Genomic DNA, 18,849 nt, shown 5'->3' with positions numbered 1-18,849 from the left:
CCCCCGCGCGACTTCTTTTTTTCCTGGTTAACGCGAGGTCCCTTCGATATATTTGCGAGTGCTTTCGGTAAGTGTGAGAGCAGCAAATGGCCACAGCGAGGAGCTACCTTACCCGGCCGGGTCATGCGTGATAATCTAGCTGCTGAACTTTTCGCGCCTGTTGATCACGCTTTCAGACGATCGTAGAGAAGGATGTGTCTTAACTTCGTCCGTTCGCCGGCTATTTTTACGAAGTCAAAGCGTACTACGAGGTCACCGATGCCTCCCCGCTCTGTAGATGCGTACATCTCTGGCTGTTTTGCGTGACCGGTTTTCCATCGAAGGGAACGCGTCCAAGTGTTCTTTTCTTATCCTTCGTCGAGCGCGTGACACTACGAGCGTCGATGATCGATGGAACAGAGAAACGGCAGAAAGAAGACAAAGAGGAAACGAAAGGATATTCGAAGAACATTTGCGAAGAACGATCGACTCGATTGGATAAAAGGCGGGAAAACGACGAGATATGCGAAAACCATATGGTTTAATAGACAATACGATATTGGACGATCTAGCGTAAGGAATATAGTTGGCGGTAAGTTGACCCTGTAGAAATGGAGTTTCTACGGTGAATTCTCTCATACGGTCGGAGAAGTAGTAGAAGTGGCTTATCTACGATAAGTTGAGGAGACGTTAGCGAGGAGAAGTTGGCGGACCGCCTTTCTCTCTCTCCCTCTCTCTCTCTCTCTCTCTCTCTCGCTCTCTCTTTCTCGTTTCCGCGGCTAAATTCCGAAATTGCGGGACAGATTATTGGCTTGCGAAGTTGGGTGAGTCTCGAGGCCGAGGGTGGGCCGAGTAGGCAAAGAACTTTCGACCTCGCGCGTTGTTGCCGGACAAACTCTACTCGTAGATGCAGCCAACATTAGCCTAACTCCGTGGCAAACTAATCTAACATTCGTCTGAGCCTCCCCGTGGCCACCCACTCTTCCTTCTACTCTCTATCTGCCGATTTCCTTCTCCTTGTTGGCGGGTCTGCCTTTTTCTCTCGTAGAAATCCGCGTTGTTTTCCAAAGTTTCCAACCTCTCTCTCTCTCTCTCTCTCACGCGCCCGTGTTCCCTTCTACAGAGGCAAAGAAGAAAAAAGGTACACGGAGAAAAGAAACGAAAAAAACACATTCCTAAGCATCGTCATCAACTCTTTCGCCTTCCTACCACTTTTTGACGCTCGTTTTTTCGCTCGTCTCTTTATACAGCTCTTTAAAAGCACGGTCCTGACCGTACGCTACTTGCCGATTTAATATCGAAAGTTCCGTCGTACTTTCTTTGGAGAACGTTCAGACTCGCTGTCCCTTCGCGATATTACCAGAGGTACAAAGTCGACGGAGATTCCGCGCGTGTTGTTGTTGCTCCAACAAACAGAGAGATATCCGTTTTCGAGCGGAAACTTCGACAGTTCGCTAACTATTACACAAATGGCCTACCCCTCGTGTTTGAGGCACGTCGTTCTGGACGTTCTCCAACTCTCGTCTACCAAAGGCATCGAGACGAACGTTTTTTTTTTATTTGCTTTTCTGGTTTTCGTTCTTTCTTTTTCTTTCTCGACGACGTTGTATTAGAAAAGGATATTGTAGGCTGAATCCCGTCGTAACTGATGTCGTCGGAGTTGCAGTCGTTGGGCCGGTCGTTGCTGTCCATCCTGAGATGTCCATAGTCTGGACTGCCATGCTGGGCAGCCGCCAATAAGGCAGGATGCAATATAGATGGCGGATGGGGCAGTGGAGGCGAATCCCTGACATCTACACCTCCACCAGGAGGACTCGCGGGTAAGTGATGTGGCCCCGGAGGTGGTACCTGGCCTGGGTGACCCGCATGAGGGTTGAAGAACGGTGAATACGGCGAGAACACTTGACTTTCGTGAAGACTCGGGTTTGGTATCGCTACGCTGGTTGGCAGGGACACTGGCAGCATCGGTGGTGGCGGATGATACGATCTCGGTGGAGGCGGGGGCGGTGGACTTTCGCTGCCTCCTTGCGAACCGCCACCTTCCTGGGCCAGGATTCTCGACACCGTCCTCGGCGTCAGCCTCGTGTCCGTCACCTGTGGAGGGAAATACTAATTGATGCCTCGATTTTACCATTGTGCAATTCAGTCTCTTATCCTACTTAAAACTAATAAATATTCACTGACGAACAGAATTATGCTTTCTTTTTATGCTTGATGCTACTTTGCATCAAGTATACAAAGTCAACGTTACCATTTATAATTTGAAAGTATTCGTCAGTGAAATTTAGTTTCTTATACTACTTAATATCAAATATGCAATGCATCGATGAATAAAATTACTGTCGTGAACTATAGATTTGACATATTCCTCGATGAAATTCAGTCTCTCGTTCTACGTTATGTTAAGCATTCAATGATATCGACGAACAAAGTTATTACAAATTTATAAATGCAAATTATAAATTTGAAATATATATCGGTGAAATTCATTTCTTTTCTTTTCTTCTGTTTAATATTAACAATACTTATACATTCTCACTGACGAACAAACTTGACGGTACAGACAGTAAATTTGAAATACTCGTCGATGAAATTATTTTCTTCTACTACTTAATATCGCGTGTACGATAGTACCGACGAATGAAATAATCGATATAAATTGTAAATTTGGAATACAAAGCAGTGGTAATTCAGTTTTTTATCTTCTTTATCGATATTAACGAACATACAATGTTAACATAATAAATAACAAAATTTGAAATATTCGTCAGTGAAATTGTTTTGCTTGTTCTACTTGATACTACAGATATAAATACGTATATAATAATATTATCGATAAATAGAAATATACTGCATAAATTATGGATTTAAAATATTTTCATTGATGCATCGCACTTTATAGAATACTCTTTCGAATTATATTGAGTTGTAATAACAATCGATATAATCGATTCTAGATCAAAGACTCGAGCTTTTATCAAGGAAGCAACAAGTGAATTTACTTGTACGAACGTTCGTCTATGACATATCGGTATTTTTATCGAAGATAGAAAGTAGATAATTACCTTATGACGTTTCTTTTTCGGTGTCATTACGAGGGAGAGCGCCTCGTTCTGTTCCGAGTCCCTGCTTTCTCTCTCGTCGCCCCTCAAGTTACAATATTTCTCGCGTTGTTGCTGTTCTCTCTGCTGATGTTCGCGTTGCTGTTGATGTTGCTGTTGTTGCTGTTGCTGCTGTGCCTGCATAGAGGCCATGCTGTACATGGTTGGCGGTTTTGGCGTCTGAAACATCCTGCCACACGACCTCACGTGCGAGGGCAGTTGATTCATTTGGTTAAGATTGTTTTCCGTGGGGCCAGAATGTGGGCCATGAGGACCACCACCCATGGACCCGATTTGTGGGAAACCCGTAGACTGTGGAGGTGGGGGCCCGCCATTGTGGGGCCCCCGTGGCCCGTTTGGGCCACCGGGTGGTTGCGGTGCTCCTCTATCTACTACTTTCGTCCTGGGTGATTTTCTTTCGAGTATTTGGCTGGCCAACAAAAGGTCCTTGTTTAATTGCTCGGCAGCGACTTGCGCCGCCTCGCTTTGATTTCCAAGATACCTCCTCTGTTGCATGAACCTTGTTACCACTTTGTCGATTAAATTCGTCAAGTACGAGGTGATCTCTGCTTTCAACGTATCGGACAAACTTTGTAGATCTTCGTCGGTTATGTGAGGACCCGACGAACTAGCTGCGGCCGCTGTACTTCTAAAAACATTTATCCTTTCCTGGAATTCTTTATGTTGAAGAGGCGTACTGGCTGGCTGCATTTGTGGTGTTTGCGGCGTGGACGGGCCGGTATTGCTTTGACTCTGTTGCTGTGCTTGACTCGGAGGCGGTGGTGGAGAACTTTGTCGTTGATGCTGCTGTTGCTGTTGTTGATGCTGCTGCTGTTGCCTGACAGTAGCTTCCTGATGCTGCTTCATTCTCTCCAGAGCAGCTTGTTGCTGTTCGAGGTAGAGTTTCTGTCCCATGTGATACATAGCGGCTGCCGCGGCGTGTGGGTGTTCGGTTGGGAGGGCCGGGAGTCCGTTGTACGGCGGTGGATGAGGTTGCGGTGGTTTGAGCGGTGGCTGAGGACTTAAGGGAGCACCGATGCTTTCGCTCGCGTCCGAATCGATTCTACTCGTAAGCTCATTGTACTTTTGCTGCATCACGGCTAATTGTTCGTGCAACTTTTTCAGTTGCGTCTGGAGGTTATCCTTTTCCTCGCGTTTTTGCCTGATCGTCGAAGGATCCTCCTCCTCCTCGCTCTCTTCTTCGTCGTCCATCATGGTATCGTTAACACCGTGCTGGAGGACGTGATGAACCGTTTGTTGCTGGGGTTGGTAGAGTTTACGTTTCTTGCAACCGTTCACAGTGGCAGTTTGAAGCGCTGGACTGCTACGCATCGTACTGACGATATTCTCGACGCGAGCGCGCTTCGTTTCCGTGGTTGGCGAGCTGGTCTCCGTTTTGGGAACGATCGGACAAGGAGAGTGACTGGGACTACGTTTGATGTTTAACGAGTCCTGTATCTCCTCCTTGACGGAAACGGACCCTGACCTTGGTTGCGTGGGACTGGGAGGTAAACTCTGTTCGCAATCGGATCCATCGAGGTTGGCTCCGGGCTCCATACCAGCTTCGGCGAACGCCTCTTCCATAGCACGTGCGGCTGCGGCTGCGTCCTCGGCGCTATCCTCGGCATCGCCCGGCATCACCGTATCACGATCACTGTGATTCGCGTTATTCACGACGTTATTTCCATCACCACTTTCCTCTCCACCACTCTGCACTGTTCCACTACGTGCACTATCACTGTTTTGTTGTTGATGCTGTTGAGGGCTCTGATGATGTTGTTGTTGAGATTTAAGTAGATCCGCTGTGGTGTTGTTGTTGTTACTGTGTATGCTGTTGTTGTTGTTTGGCTGTTCTTGCAGCGCTAGCGCGGAGATTTTGCGCCCTTGGAGTATATCGCGGAGCATGTGCTGCGTGAGCTCGGCGGTGGCGGGATCGTCGCAATTAACTACAGCACCGGATTGCAAATTAGCAGCGGGGTCCATGCCGGCACCAGTCATTCCGTGGCCGCCCTCTGGCGGTGAGCCACCAGCGTCACTGGCCTGTTTGACCTGTCGTCCGAGTAGCTCGTTCAACATCTTGGCGGGGCCGTAACCCGGTGCCCCGAAAAAGCCAAAAGCCGCGTGGGCGGAATGCTGCTGAGTGCTAGGACCCGTGGTAGCTGTGCTTAAATGACCTTGACTGCTTGCCGCTCCAGCTTGAGGCTGCTGAAGCTGTTGTTGTTGTTGTTGCTGTTGTTGTTGCGCTTGCGACTGATGATGTTGCTGCGACTGTGGCTGTTGTTGTTGCTGGTGCGTTGGTCCGCTGCCGCCGAAGATAGAACCGTACAGACCACCGCTGTGGAAGGATGGCCGGGAGGTGAAGTGCGGTATACTCGAGTAGTTGTTGCGCGGCTCGCCGGCGTCCACGCGCTGTCTGGTGCGCTTCTGCTTCTTCTGGAGTCGCTGTTGCTTGCTTTCCGTAGTTGCTCCGTAGGGGGCGAAATACTCGGTCTCCTCCCCCGATGACATCATCGGCCGTCTGGTTGGTCGGCCCCCCGAAGGCCTCCGCGTCCCCTCCCCGCCAGGGTTCCTTGTCACCCCTCCCCTTCTCGCTCGAATAGCCCCTCGTGGCTCAGCGCGCTGCCTCCGTTTCTCTACTCTATTCTCGCCGTTTCCCCTACCACAGCCGTCTTTTCTCCTTGTTCCTTCTACTACCTTGTCCTCCCCACTCTGATCGCCGGCACTCTCCCCTCTCGAATTTCTTCGTCTTTGCCGTCTCCTTCTCCTTCTCTTCCTTTTCCTCCTCCACCTCCTTCTCCTCCGTCGCGCTTCCGCCGCCGCCGCCTCCTCTTCTTCTTTCTCCTCCTCCTTCTCTGCCGCCGCCGCCGCCTCCTCCTCCTCTTCCTCCTCCTCTTCCTCCTCTTCCTCCTCCTCCTCCTCCTCCTCCGCCGCCGCCGCCGACGACGACGACGTCGGCACCCTTCTCCTTCCTGACGAACTCTTGCTTCCTCCTCTTCACCTTTTTCTCCTTCTCTCGCGCCTCCTCTTCCTCTTCTTCCGTCGTTCCTCGGTTTTTCTCTACTTTCTTTTCACTATTCCTCGCCCCGCTCCTTCCGCCTTGGAGCTGACGCCAACAGCTGGGGCTTCTCGATGACTCGGTGTCGGCGACTCGTCCTCGTCTCACAATGACGATTTCTTTTAAGGAGACGCGGCTCGTTCTCGGGACTGTTTCTACTTTTCCTTAAGTCTCTACCGCTATTCGTACCAGGTCCGTCGTTTTCGTTACTATGTCTACCGTTGCCGTTACGTTTCTTCGTGACAGTCGATACGATGTTACTTCCGTTGATGATCACGAGAACTGAGGCCGGTGATCTCGCGGGCGGAATTCTCGTGCTCCCGCCTGGGAGCTGCATCCTTCGAGCTCGCCAAAGGGCTCGGTGCCCCTCGCTCCCTCGTCTCGATTTTCCTTCCCGCGGTTCTTCTTATTCGTCTGCAACACAAACACACCAACATATGCATTACTTATCTTGCCCCTACGAGAAAAAGAAAAACACCGAGCTCGATCACGCTTGTACATAGTGATACACGATCGATACTCCACACTTAGAGAAGTTACGATCGTGAATCGTATTTTAGCTTAAACGCCTTCCGTATATAGGCTCTCTACTTCCGTAGATAAAAGCGTCTGAGACTGTATATACGATTGCCGTTCACTTCATTTTACGACATAGACCGACTTAATTACGAGGAAAGCATGATTTCGTTGTAAGTAGAGAAAATCGAGAAAAAGATGGAGAAAATTTCAGAGAGGAAATATTTAACACGTACTAAATTTCATATTTCTAAAGAAGTAAAAGCCTAATTGTCATTTTATCAAAAAAAAAAAAACTTATTTATCTCTCATTGTGAATCTTATCTTGATTTCGTTGATAACGTATTTCGGAATTATATTCGTTTCATCTTACGTACTAAGTGATTTATAATTCATCAGCTTTTTATATAGCCATCGAAATCGTACAGATTTACATAGGAAGTAGCATTCTTTCCTCTGTCAGGTATCGTATATTTGGGATAAGTATACCGGTTCAACGCACGATCATGTCACGTAACCGTAGGAGAATGTTCACGGGGAGAATAGCAAGTGTTACCAGTTAAAAATACTAGTAATCGATCATGACTACAAGACGAGGAATAGAGAGGTAGCGGGAACGGTATGGTTTAACTTTGTCTGCCGAAGTCTTCTGCCGAGAGTTCTAGCGAGAAAAACTGCAAGTACAGCGAACTGCAGGATTTGTCGAAGACGAGGATGGCCGTGGAAAGGCCATAAGAAAATTACTTGTATTGAATTTCTTATTCAGAACGTAGTCAGTTCCGGCAAGTCGACTCTTTCTCAATTACACCCTGTCGTTGATCGATAGTTGGAGACAAAGATGCACAAAAAAGTAATTGACAGTAATCCTCCGTCATAAACTGGATGCATTATCTGTTTTAATCGAACTCAAGGATAAAAAGTTGTGCAGAAACTATATTATTATAAAATTCTATTCCTGTAATTGACTTAATAGACAAATTGTATCCAAAGCTTTGTTTCCTTAATGATTCAAATATGCTTACATTCTTTTAGAAATGATCTTACTTCTTAAACTATTAGGTCTTGCTACGTTTGAATTGTCCATTTGAACGTTTCTGTAGATTCTTTCAGATTCTTTTTTTAGATTGTACTTATCTAGAAGTGTATCGTTCATCCGCCGTATAATTTATATAAAATTGACTATCGATTTATGATGTTCTTTTGTTTCGTATATCTGTGTAGATATCTTTTATTTGAGATACTATATTCTCGTTGCTATGATATAACGAATACACACGAATTTCGAGTTATTTATGAGTTAAAACTTAATGTTGTTTAGGATGTCCGTATTTCTTTTTTTGTCGAATATTTTATAAAACCGTAAAACAATAATATTTCTCGAAAGCAACACGAGTACTTTTCTCGATTAGTAAGTTTCGACGATTAGTAAAAGTAGAGCCGGTAAAACGTTAACGCGAACGTTCTTCGCTCCAAACAAGGGTAAATTATTTCCACGACATCGTTCTCAGGAAACGACTTCGTCGATGGATGATAATCGACGGTTGTTCAACGAATTCATTGAGCGACGACGGTGCTCGCGGCGTGGCGAGGGCCCGATCGTTTCACCATTCAATTGCCGATACGCATAAGTGCGTGGGTGAAACACGTGAGTCGGTTCAGCGTTTGCACGCACGCGGATGGCCGATACGGTACGATGCTTAGTGTGCACCAATATCAACGTGATACACAGCCGCGCGAATGTACATGAGATTCGAAGCAACAGCTGAGCAGCTTAAAGCACCTGCGCTCAATAGGCTGACATATTCCATAGTTTGCCTACGCACGAGCCGCCTGCGTTCGAGGACACGAGCACTCGCCCCTATACGTATATTGACGAAGAGAGACTAGACGTATATATACGCGTGGCTCACGAAGCGACAAGAAGGCTCAAAGAGAGGAATACGTATATAGCAACACGTGGCAAAAGCGGCGAATTGGTGAAAGCATGGAATCGTTGTACTTTTTCCCCTCGGCCGGTACGAGCAGAACTCGTATGCGGGCGCGCGAGCGCGAACGCTCGTTTCCAGTTCTACTGTTCTCTCGTGTTCGCGCGATCGCGCAAGGAGGGTTGGAAATCAGCAGCTTAGAATTCATCGATTATTCGTTTGCCTCGTCGATGCATCTAATTGAATAACGATTATCTACTGTTTCTGTTTACCCTGTCGAATCGATACAAAGGACTTGGAGCCGAATGAAAATCGAATTAGGATTTGCCACTTCTGGCATCGCCAGAGATTACTTCCATCGCGTGTTCGTTTCCCACTTTTGCTATTTTTTTCTCACTTGTCTTTTATCACGATGGTCTTCCGCGAACGTTTATATACGTCGAGGAATATCTATTCCAAAATTTCGTTATCACGTACGTTTAACAAAGTTGAATCATTCTCTTTAAACGAAAAGATGCATCTCTTTTGCAATTGGAAAATTTAACATTTTCGTTCACTATCTAGCGAATTTACGTCGTAACTAGTGTCTGCGTCATTCGTGACGCATTTTCGTTCATAAGCAAGCGCATAAGTAAGTAAAAAAGCCCAATAATAGAAAATCTTATGCGTATAAGATCGCGAAAATCAATGTGAATGAAATGCAACGAAGATGGTGAAACAATTAGAATTCTGCTTTCGCAGATTATTTTTTTACAATCTCTATATCTTGTTCTGTGTATGGAAAATGCATTCGGATATTTCTTATTAAACGCCTTGTATCGACATGTGGCAGAATAACGTACACGATTGTACTAGCTAAACATATTTTCGAGTGTATTTCTCGTGGAAAAAAAAGACATTTTGTTCCGGGATACTATTCCCCGGCAATAATTATCTTACTCTTATTGGTTGAAAGGGTGACATATGGTCTCAAGCTCGATAACGTCTACGATCGTACCTGCCTCGAAGAACGTAACGCTTCGAGGGGGGTCAGCAAAGTCTGTTCTTCCTACGTTTGATCGCCACTTCCCTCCTGTGCCGTCACGCGTGGGACGGTCAGAATAAAAAGGTGCTCTGGCCGGAAATGGTTTTAGGAACTCTCCCACCAACTCGATTCGGAAGTAGACACGCCGGGCTAATTACACGCGAGAAACGTGTATACGTGGCGATGTGTTCGAGAAGCTTTCGTGACCCCATTGTCGATATATGTTATATCGAGCAGATGCGCTTCGTTCGATTCGCAAGTAAATTACTTTCTGTTACTTCGACGCGGTCTCCAGAAAATAATTTCTTAATGGACGATCATCGAAGAATATATAAAATATCCAAGGTATAGTATCGACTAATTATCGTTTAACGAGTGAATAAGATCTCTGGCCAGGCTGTATTTTTTACTTGTACAAATACGTGGAATTTATATAAACATTCGCGACCTATAATTATTAGCGATGAAACGTTATTAATAAACCATCGCTTAACGAAGAAATTGTCCGAAAAAGTGTGCACGTTAGAAAAATCATTGATCCTTTGTTTATCATTCGCAAATATCGGCAAGCAAAGATATCTATTAAATTTGATAAATATATCACGTTGCTGACAAAACGAACGAATTGAAATCGTTTTGTTTGCGCGTTCGATTTTATAATTCCTCGCGAAATGTGACGAAATGATGAAGCACGTACGAGTTTACAAAACACGTCAGCCAGAGAGTATCGAACGCGACTTTGTCATTACAAAACCCTGTATTTCCATGGGCAATGACACTCGCATCGATCATCTTCGAGCGAGACGAAAACAGTCTGATGAACCACCAACAGCCATTTCCTGTGCGTCATGCGATATTTACCGTTTAAGCAGGTGACTTGATTTGAAGGGGTGATTGCAGGTCATGCCGGTGGGGTTGCGATACAAGATTAGAAAATCGCTGGTTGGAACCGACTTGTCTGGCTCGTTACTCGTTCAATACTCTGTCCTGGATTTCAACGATATTAATAAACGTAATCTTGGAGGAAGAATTGTGAAGAAAAATGCATAGAAGAATATGGATGAGACGCAACGAGGTAAATTAAAAACGAACAATATAAAGAGCGAGTTAGCAAGATATCTATATCACATTAAAAATTAACTATCGATTATACGAGAAAGTTAACGAAAGACCGGCTTTGTAATCTCGTGAACTTTTCCCCAAGATTTTTCATCGAGAAGGGGTTAGAATCTAAGGTAGCCATTGTTTCGAACTATCGACGCAGATAACTTCCACCTATAGCTCGGGTAATTAAGGAAGAGACCGGAACACAAAAGAGCCCGGGGCGAGGAAAGCGTTCGTTAATCTCCTACCGTCCATTACGTGGTTTCTATCGACCTTGTATGAAATTTCAAAGCGGAATACCGCGAATCGAAATTTTTTAATGAATCCATCGATGAAAAGAAAGAGGGCATATCTCCTCTGTTACCGCGCCGATTCTTTCGCGTTGACTGCACTGTCCTACCACGGAACGACAACCAAACACACTGTTGAAATCGATATAAGACGAACAAACTCGCGGTATCGGCGTAGCCTATACTTGAAACAAAATTTCTTTCTTACTGTCTTATCGGGCAAAGATCTTCGGTGCTTCGGGCAGATCTTTTCTTCACGATGAAAATAATACTTGGAAGATCAATAGATAGAAAGAGGAAAAGGACATCGGAACGGTACGAATCGATCTTTTTTCCACGATGCTTCCATTCGATTTCGAAAGTCTCCTGTCGACGAGCCAGAAACCGTTGGTTTCGATGCTGGCCGATCGTTGCGCGAAACAAAGCGATCCACCGGCACGGAACCCGTTGCGAAAACGAAACAATACTACTTATACTTTGCGATTGGCAACGACTTCCTTCCGGCATGAAGCCGCGAACCACGAGCGCAAGCAGGTTTACCAAGTTCCTACTTGCTGAATATCACATGGTGCGCGTACCCCACATGGTGTTGTCGAGGTGACGCAGCAATGGCATGTGTATCGGAATTCCACCCCCTGTAGGTGTCATGTGGCCGTAGTGTTCGCAGGGGGTTGTGCATGGGAACCCGGCTATGGTCATCAGTCCATGTCCATCGTGGTGCTCTACGTGTACACCACGCAGGCATCGCTATGCATCGCTCTCCCTCTCGATATACATAGTAAATTATTGTAACATTCGTTTCGTTATTATCCACCACCCGGGACGAAGGTAGTAACCCCTTTGGTGACAGGAATTCGCAAACATGCAAACGCATCAGCGTTTCATGACGCCTAATCGTCAATGTGTATTTACACGTATGTACATGACTAGCAGACAGACGGACAGGCAGACAGTCGCGGAGATCACGAGACGGAATAACACATGGACATAGGAAGCTGCAGGAGAGAGAGAGAGAGAGAGAGAGAGAGAGAGAGGGAGGCAGCTATTCTGTTCTATATAGAGAATGATACACGCATACAAAAGCAGAAGCATGGTGACTCGTATGTGTATATACACGGCTCACACGCGTTCTGCATATTATCGGGTTGCTCCGATGCAACAAGTTGACCGGGTGTCAATTGATGTGTTATTAATTGGAGGTTAATTGCGTTAATGCGCTGCCGACCCCGCCCTCCTCCCCCGTTCACCCGACGTCACACCCGCGGCGCCGTACACCCTCCACTGTTTTATTATTATTTTGCATTCGAATCGTTTCGATTCATTGGCACGCGCCCAAACCAAACTTCGCAAGCGCGAGAGAGCCAGACAACGTGGAGAGAATCGGCACGCGAGAGAGGAAGAGAGAGAGAGAGAGAGAGAGAGAGAGAGAGAAAGAGCATTTAAAAGCGGCGGCCTGTCACCGATTTTCATAATTCACAGCTCGTTAAATTTGTTTCGCTTTTTACCTCGCTTTCCGCGCACGGTTACGCGACCCAGGACCATTAATCTACCTTCGGTCGTTTCCAATGAGTTTAATCGCGTTTCAAAAACAATGTGGGTCAACGCCACGGCCACCGTGTTATTCCTGGCACGCGAGCATGACCTTTCCTGCGTTTTCATTTCGATTTCGGTCGCCATTCATGCTGCGTTACAGATAATACGAGCGATAATGAGCGCGCCACTTTTACGAGCCGCGGACTCGATGATGCTGGAATTTTTTGGTTTAGCGGGATGAATGGGAATACCGGTCCGATTTGTCCGTGACATTGCTCCGCCGTTATACCGCGTACCGGATTTTGCAAATTACGAAAAGCAGAGGAGAAAGATCAGCGAACATCTCGTGAATTAAAGGGCGAGCGTCGAGTGTTGAAATTTGTCGTCGAACGAAATTCTACGTATTTCGTTCGTTCGAACGTATTTCCTTCGTCCAAATTGCCGCTTTATGCGACGATCGATCGAAATATCGTTGTTTTTCATGGGAAGAAATTACGAACAAGATAGATCGAATTTTTGATACAACAGTCACGAAAAATACACTAAAGCACGAAATATCTAAGGAAGGGACCGTACGAATTTAAGGTTCGAACGTCAAAGAAAGAGAAAAATTTTAACGCACATTGAACATCCTTTATACGGGGAATTCTTCCCAAGGTGCAATCGCAAATCTCCTCTGAAGAATTTCCACGAGACGTTCTGCGGCCTTTCGTTCAATGTGTTCCCATGACTTCTCTCTGTGGGAAACGCTAACGTCTAATATTGAAAGTTACAAAAAAAAATCCTACGGCGCCCTTCGTCCTCCCTCTGGAAAGGAAGTAGGAACAACGGTCCTTGCCCTCAACAGCGTAGACGCTACCCTGTCGCTGTGACGGTCGTTGAAATCTCGTGGGACATTTAAACTTACGATTTCGATTGGATTTGCGAACATTTCTTGTATCGCTTTGACTTTTAGCCATCGTAAATTTATAAATTACAATCGAAAATACTTTTTTAAATTAATGACATTTTTGTTACTCTGGCTCATATTTTCGTTTCATTCGGAATGATTAAAATTGCAAAGAATCTCATGCCATTTATTCATTCATTGAACATTCAATTTTCACGCTATTTTTCAAACATTCCTCTATTTTAATTTTTCAAGCGAATCGGATATATTTATGAAACGAGATACGAATCTTCGCGTGAATAACACGCGCTTCAAAACTTTTAAGATGTTTAATATATTAACGTAATATTAATAAAATGTAGTAGATTTAATGCAAATTCTAGCGAAATATTATTGACAACCAAAAGATCCTCGTTTGTATGCGTGATCTGTCGTTTGAATTGTTCTCGAAACGAGAGCAACGTTGAAATATAAAGATCCGAATGATCTCAGTAGAATCAAGAAAACATAATCGACTCGTGAGAAACAGCCCTTAAATTCTACGCCACTGCAAGATCAAGAAGGCCCCCTTGCTAGTATTCAGGTGGTTCCGCCGGGTGGTGACCCCCGATTTAAATGTCTAGGTATCCCCAACTGGATTCAGGTAAGGTAACTTCTCGAGACTGGCTTCCCCTCTTAGTTTGGTTCCCCAGCGCGCGCTCAAGACTTAAGGCGGAGAAGGGCGAAGAAGACAGAAGGAAAGGTCTCCTTAGGAATTGGAAGGAGCGCGTGCCAGCTGCCGTTGACGAGCAGTAACCGACGTTTTGGCTTCTTGTTACCATTATTCGAACCCCTGACGAGGTCGCTCTAACGTCTTGGAGCACAAACGAACCCCTACTTTTTCAACGTCTTAAGAATCACGCGACCCGGTCGGTTGACTCGTGCCTGGGTGGAGTAACGGTCTAGCTGTTTCCTTTCGACGACACCATGTTATTCTGTTCGATCCGATACGCTCGAGATAAGGGTGCTCGCAACACCGTTTCGTCTTAGGGTTGCTAATAATTACACGAAGCAGCGTACGTTGGATCGCTTAGCAGGGGAGGAACATCTCGAGCGTTAAGTAGTGTTTAAATGTTTACTATTTCGAAGAATTAACGGGATACAGCAACTTGGTGATTTAGAAATCTTTTTAAAATTTTCATTTTACGAAAATGTTCAATCCGTTCTTAAGTTTCGTGTGCAGAATATTGTAGCGACAGGAATTTTTCAGGTTCGAACAACTCGACGATGTTACGTAGAATTGAAAAAGGACGATGACGTTAGATTAGGACAAATGCCAACTTAAAAACTTTTATCACGCTTTATCAGTTTTTCGAAACTTGTTTCGAAAATCACGATTTTTAATTTAGAAGATATCGAGCAGATTTTGACTACTACGTATTTGTCTAATTATACTTTAAATTTTAGTTTAGCTTAGGATCTTTCTGCTATCGTAAACGTTGCTCGATTTTTCTGTAGGGATTGTTTTACATATTGTTACGTTTATAGATTCTGCACATTAGTTCTGAAATTTCGGACGCAAAAACAAGTATTTTGGAAAAAACATCGCGTTACATCATTGATTTCTAGAAAACGATTAGTGGGAAAGTTTCAAGGAGAACCAGTTGCTAGAAAATTGTGTATTTGAATAGAATAAGTAAATGGTTGAACACGAGAATGGATTCTTGCAAAGAAGTAGGAAGAAGTACATTGGAAAGATAGAAATTATTTCCATAGTTGTAAATGGAAATTGCATACAAATAGAGTACATATGTAATGATAATTAACGAACGAAATAGCTTACATTTATTAGAATAATTCGAAGTGTACGAATATATTTCTTTAGAATTTACGAACCTACACTAATATCTTTGGAATTCTACTGAATGTAAATGTAAATTTATTAAGAAATGTAAATTTTTTAATTTCCTTTTCCCTGTTTTCTTGTAACTGTCAATTACTATATACCATTACACCAACAACGTTCATTCGTAAACGAGAGAATCAAATGCCAAGGACCAAAAATAGCGAGATATCGACACACGAAGATTACCCATTACCAATGCTCGAAAGCAATTGCTATTTTCTATGCATCGTAAAACTTTACTCCTACGTAGTTAGAAAAAAAGGAAGATAATATGTAAAACAAGATATAAGAGGAAAAAAGTTATACGGAAAGCTAATTTCAACGTACAGTCGACGAGTTTCGATCAGAATGTAAATAATCTCTAATAGTTCCCAGCCAATAATTTCCACCTCGCCACGATTCGGTGGAAAACAACTGGCCAGGCTGGTCCACCCCTGTGGAATATGGAGTTTTCGGCATAAGAGTTCCACCTCCTTCGTTCTCCGATGCCAAGCAAGAGTCCCAGATTCGCGAGTCGAGTAATCAACGGTGAAGCAGATCGAGGAGGCTTAACGACAGATTCCCGGTCTTTCCCTGTTTGCATTTTATTGGCCACGGGCTACTTTCCGAGGCAGTTACGTAGATACGTCCGCAGCATATTGGCAAGCAGGAGCCTGCAGGATTATCGGCGTTATTGTCGTTGGCATTTCGAGGCGAGGCCTCCTTATGGCAGTCGGCCAACCTGCCCTCCGGTTTTTGCCGCGCCGGCTTTTTCCTGTCGTCCAACCATCTCCACGATATCGTATCGAGATTACTTAATTATATTCAATTGCCAAAGTTACCGTGCTCGCGGCGTTTGGCTCGGACCAACGATCATCGTACTACCTATCCTCACTGTCTCGAAGTCACGGCAATTTCGAAAAGTATGCCAACGAACGAAGCGACGATTCCGCTTCTTCCAGCCGTTATTCGCGAATTATATCGTCATCTCGAAATAACGGGAATAAAAGAAAGATACATTGCGCCGTGGCTGACGAAAGTCTCGATATGAGCCGCTGCAAATATCTGTCTGCTATTGTCCAGCCGGAGAAAAACGAGAAAAAGAAACGGCTATGTTTCAAGTCGTTAAGGTGCTCGTGCACGATCGCTCGCCACGAGCCCGATTACGAGAGAGATACGAACCACGGACGCAGAGCGATACTCGTTCGTCTTTTTCGACACAGTTCTCTGATAATCTGCCTGGGAATGGTTGAATAAAAAACATAATGGGAGTATAAGAGAGATAGAGAGATTGGGAAGATAGATCAAACTGGAGATGGAAAGTCACCTTTCGAATCTAGCGGAACAGATGTGAGAATAGATAGACTCGAAATGGGGTCTGCGTAGTTTAGAGTGTACCGTGGACCTTTTGTTGCAGCTGGACCTTGGTCTACATTCGTGGTTCTAGAAACGGAGTGCACGGGACACACCTTTGATCGTTCTCGAAATCGGAAACACCTGGTTACTGCGATTCGATTTATCGGACGGATGCTAACGAGTTAGGAGACTGGCGAACCTGTAAGGTTCTCTTAATTACGATTGGATTGTTCGCTAAGCGTTTCGATAAGAAGGAGAGAAAAAGCAAATGTTTCCTAGGTGAATCAGATATTACCTGCTCTAAATGAATTTAACTAATTTCATATCTTAACTCGATATAACGATACCAACTCTCGCAATTTCATTGCTTTCGTTGTAAATTTTCGTTCTTATATATCAAGAAAACGGTAACGATATCGTTTTCCTCCAACTATCCAAAAGTTTTACCAAAAGTCGTTACCGACGTAATTTCAAAATTTTTACTTGAAGATTTTCAAACCGCAGTATGTTATTTTCTGAGATCAGATATTCAGCGAGTTATCCGAAACTGGAATGTCAGAAGGTCGCAGATGCCTTTGTCTAAGTAAACGAGAGAAAAATGAACGGGAAGAGGAAACTCGAGGGCGATGAGAAGCGGTCCAGAGCAGGATCTTTCCTTCTTGATGTTACGAAACTCAACGCGGCACGTCCGCGCGAATCTCCGTGGAACGACGCGCGGCGAGCGGTGGTCCGATCGTTTGAGCCAATCACGCCGTGATTGAGTATAATGGACTTGCGTCTTGTTCCCCAGGCCAGTGGTTCTCGCGGCTTACTGGAACGAACCAGTGTTCACCCTACCGATCGTCGGACGCTGGAGTAGCTCGCACTTGGGTTGGTCACCCGCGAACCGTAAGTGACTAGGGCACAGGATGAAGGCTGTGCCCGAGTGAGCGAGCGAGCCTGTTGGTATGATAATGAGGAAGGTGACTTCCGACGATCCATATATCGCGGAGAGCAGCCCAAGGGAGCGAGAAAGACCGCCCGGTCGGGCGCAACGACGATAAAAGACAAGGCTAGTCGGGGGACACGGAGAAACAGAGAACACAGAGCGTCGAGGCCGATGGAGGTGGAGGAGGTTGCACTTGTATTACTCATATATACGCATGGGGTCCACGGTTAGCCAAGGAACGGACACTTCAATCCACGCAACACTCCCTCGATCCTACGATTTAACGTAAGCCTCTCTGGGCTCTCCTACGCCGCCTCTCTGCCGCTCGCTCTGCCTCCTGTTCCTCCTCTCCACTACTCTGTCTCTTCCTTCCGCGGCCCTCGGCCGCAAATTGACATGAGAGACAGGACAGAGGAGAACGACGTGCGTCAGCACGTCACGTGTACACGCGAAACTGGCTCGAGGAGCGGAAGACTCTTCGTGGTCCGCGTTGACATGGTCCGGTCTGCGTGCACACCGAACGATACTCTCCTGAAAGAGCCTCGGCCTAGAGCCTCTGTAAAGCCTAACCGCGTCAATGTGCTCGTGATGCAACGCTGTGGATGCTATTCGGAGAAGAGATCGCCCCCGCCGATATCAGAGCAACAGAGAGGGAAACGGCTGGCGAACGGAGAAGACGCGGAGGGTCTCCTTGTGAGAGCAGGGCCTCTCTGATAGCCCCGTACGAAGCGTAGACGAGGCAATTTTCCCAAACGCCATCAATTCAGCTAACCAGCTAAATTCGCGAACGAGGCAAGGAGGGCACAGGGGACAGGCGAAACGGGTGAGAAAAAAGGACTCGGACGAGAAACGAGGGAGAGAAACGGGCTGAAGTGGTGGAATAACGCGATGCGTATTTGCATGAGAAGCAAAGGACTGGCTCTCTCGCGGATACGGTGACGCCGGTACAGGCCGGTTCCCAAGTGTCGGGTGAGCCACGGCGCGGTTAATCCAATTGAGTCAATTTGGGTTAACTTGAAGTCGTCTAAACAGCTTGTTTAGACGACCCATGATGCATGCGTAACCGCCGTGTATCCGGCCCTCTTCCTTCCTATTTTAACGAGACCTTTCCAGACGCGAGACATCGACACCCATACGATGCGTTTAAAGGAGGAAATGCTCAAGGGAGGACGAACGTTTCACGAACTCTGCAGACGCGGATCTTCTAAAGCTCGTTCCATTTTCATCTTCTTGATTCGATTGCTTCGTTAATTTCGGTGATATTCGACATCGGTTCAACGTTGGA

The 18,849-nt window shown here is 45.6% G+C and overlaps 1 protein-coding gene and 1 long non-coding RNA gene across 3 annotated transcripts in view; both read right to left on the bottom strand.

Moving 5' to 3' along the window:
* The window catches only part of LOC138186448 (homeobox protein prospero), a 43,381-nt gene extending 37,235 nt beyond the window's left edge, over nucleotides 1–6,146 (bottom strand). Inside the window, exons 1-2 of one of the 2 annotated variants that reach the window (XM_069126336.1) lie at nucleotides 3,045–6,146; nucleotides 1,603–2,088 (exon numbers count right to left, since the gene is read on the bottom strand). In XM_069126336.1, coding sequence (XP_068982437.1) covers nucleotides 1,603–2,088; nucleotides 3,045–5,591 — 3,033 coding nt within the window. In that variant the 5' untranslated portion in view covers nucleotides 5,592–6,146. The remainder of the gene's footprint in view (nucleotides 1–1,602; nucleotides 2,089–3,044) is intronic. The other variant, XM_069126337.1, reaches the window with a different exon arrangement.
* A 353-nt stretch (nucleotides 6,147–6,499) lies between these two features.
* LOC138186449 (uncharacterized) overlaps nucleotides 6,500–18,849 on the bottom strand; it is a 115,835-nt gene continuing 103,485 nt past the window's right edge. The window contains exon 4 of the long non-coding RNA XR_011174880.1: nucleotides 6,500–6,549. This is a non-coding gene — a long non-coding RNA (uncharacterized LOC138186449). The remainder of the gene's footprint in view (nucleotides 6,550–18,849) is intronic.

This window comes from Bombus flavifrons, chromosome 13, assembly GCF_040668555.2.
Source record: "Bombus flavifrons isolate JBK064 chromosome 13, iyBomFlav1_principal, whole genome shotgun sequence".
NCBI lineage: Eukaryota > Metazoa > Arthropoda > Insecta > Hymenoptera > Apidae > Bombus > Bombus flavifrons.
The sequence above is the reverse complement of the archived record's forward strand: the minus strand, read 5'-3'. Positions and strand labels throughout refer to the sequence as shown.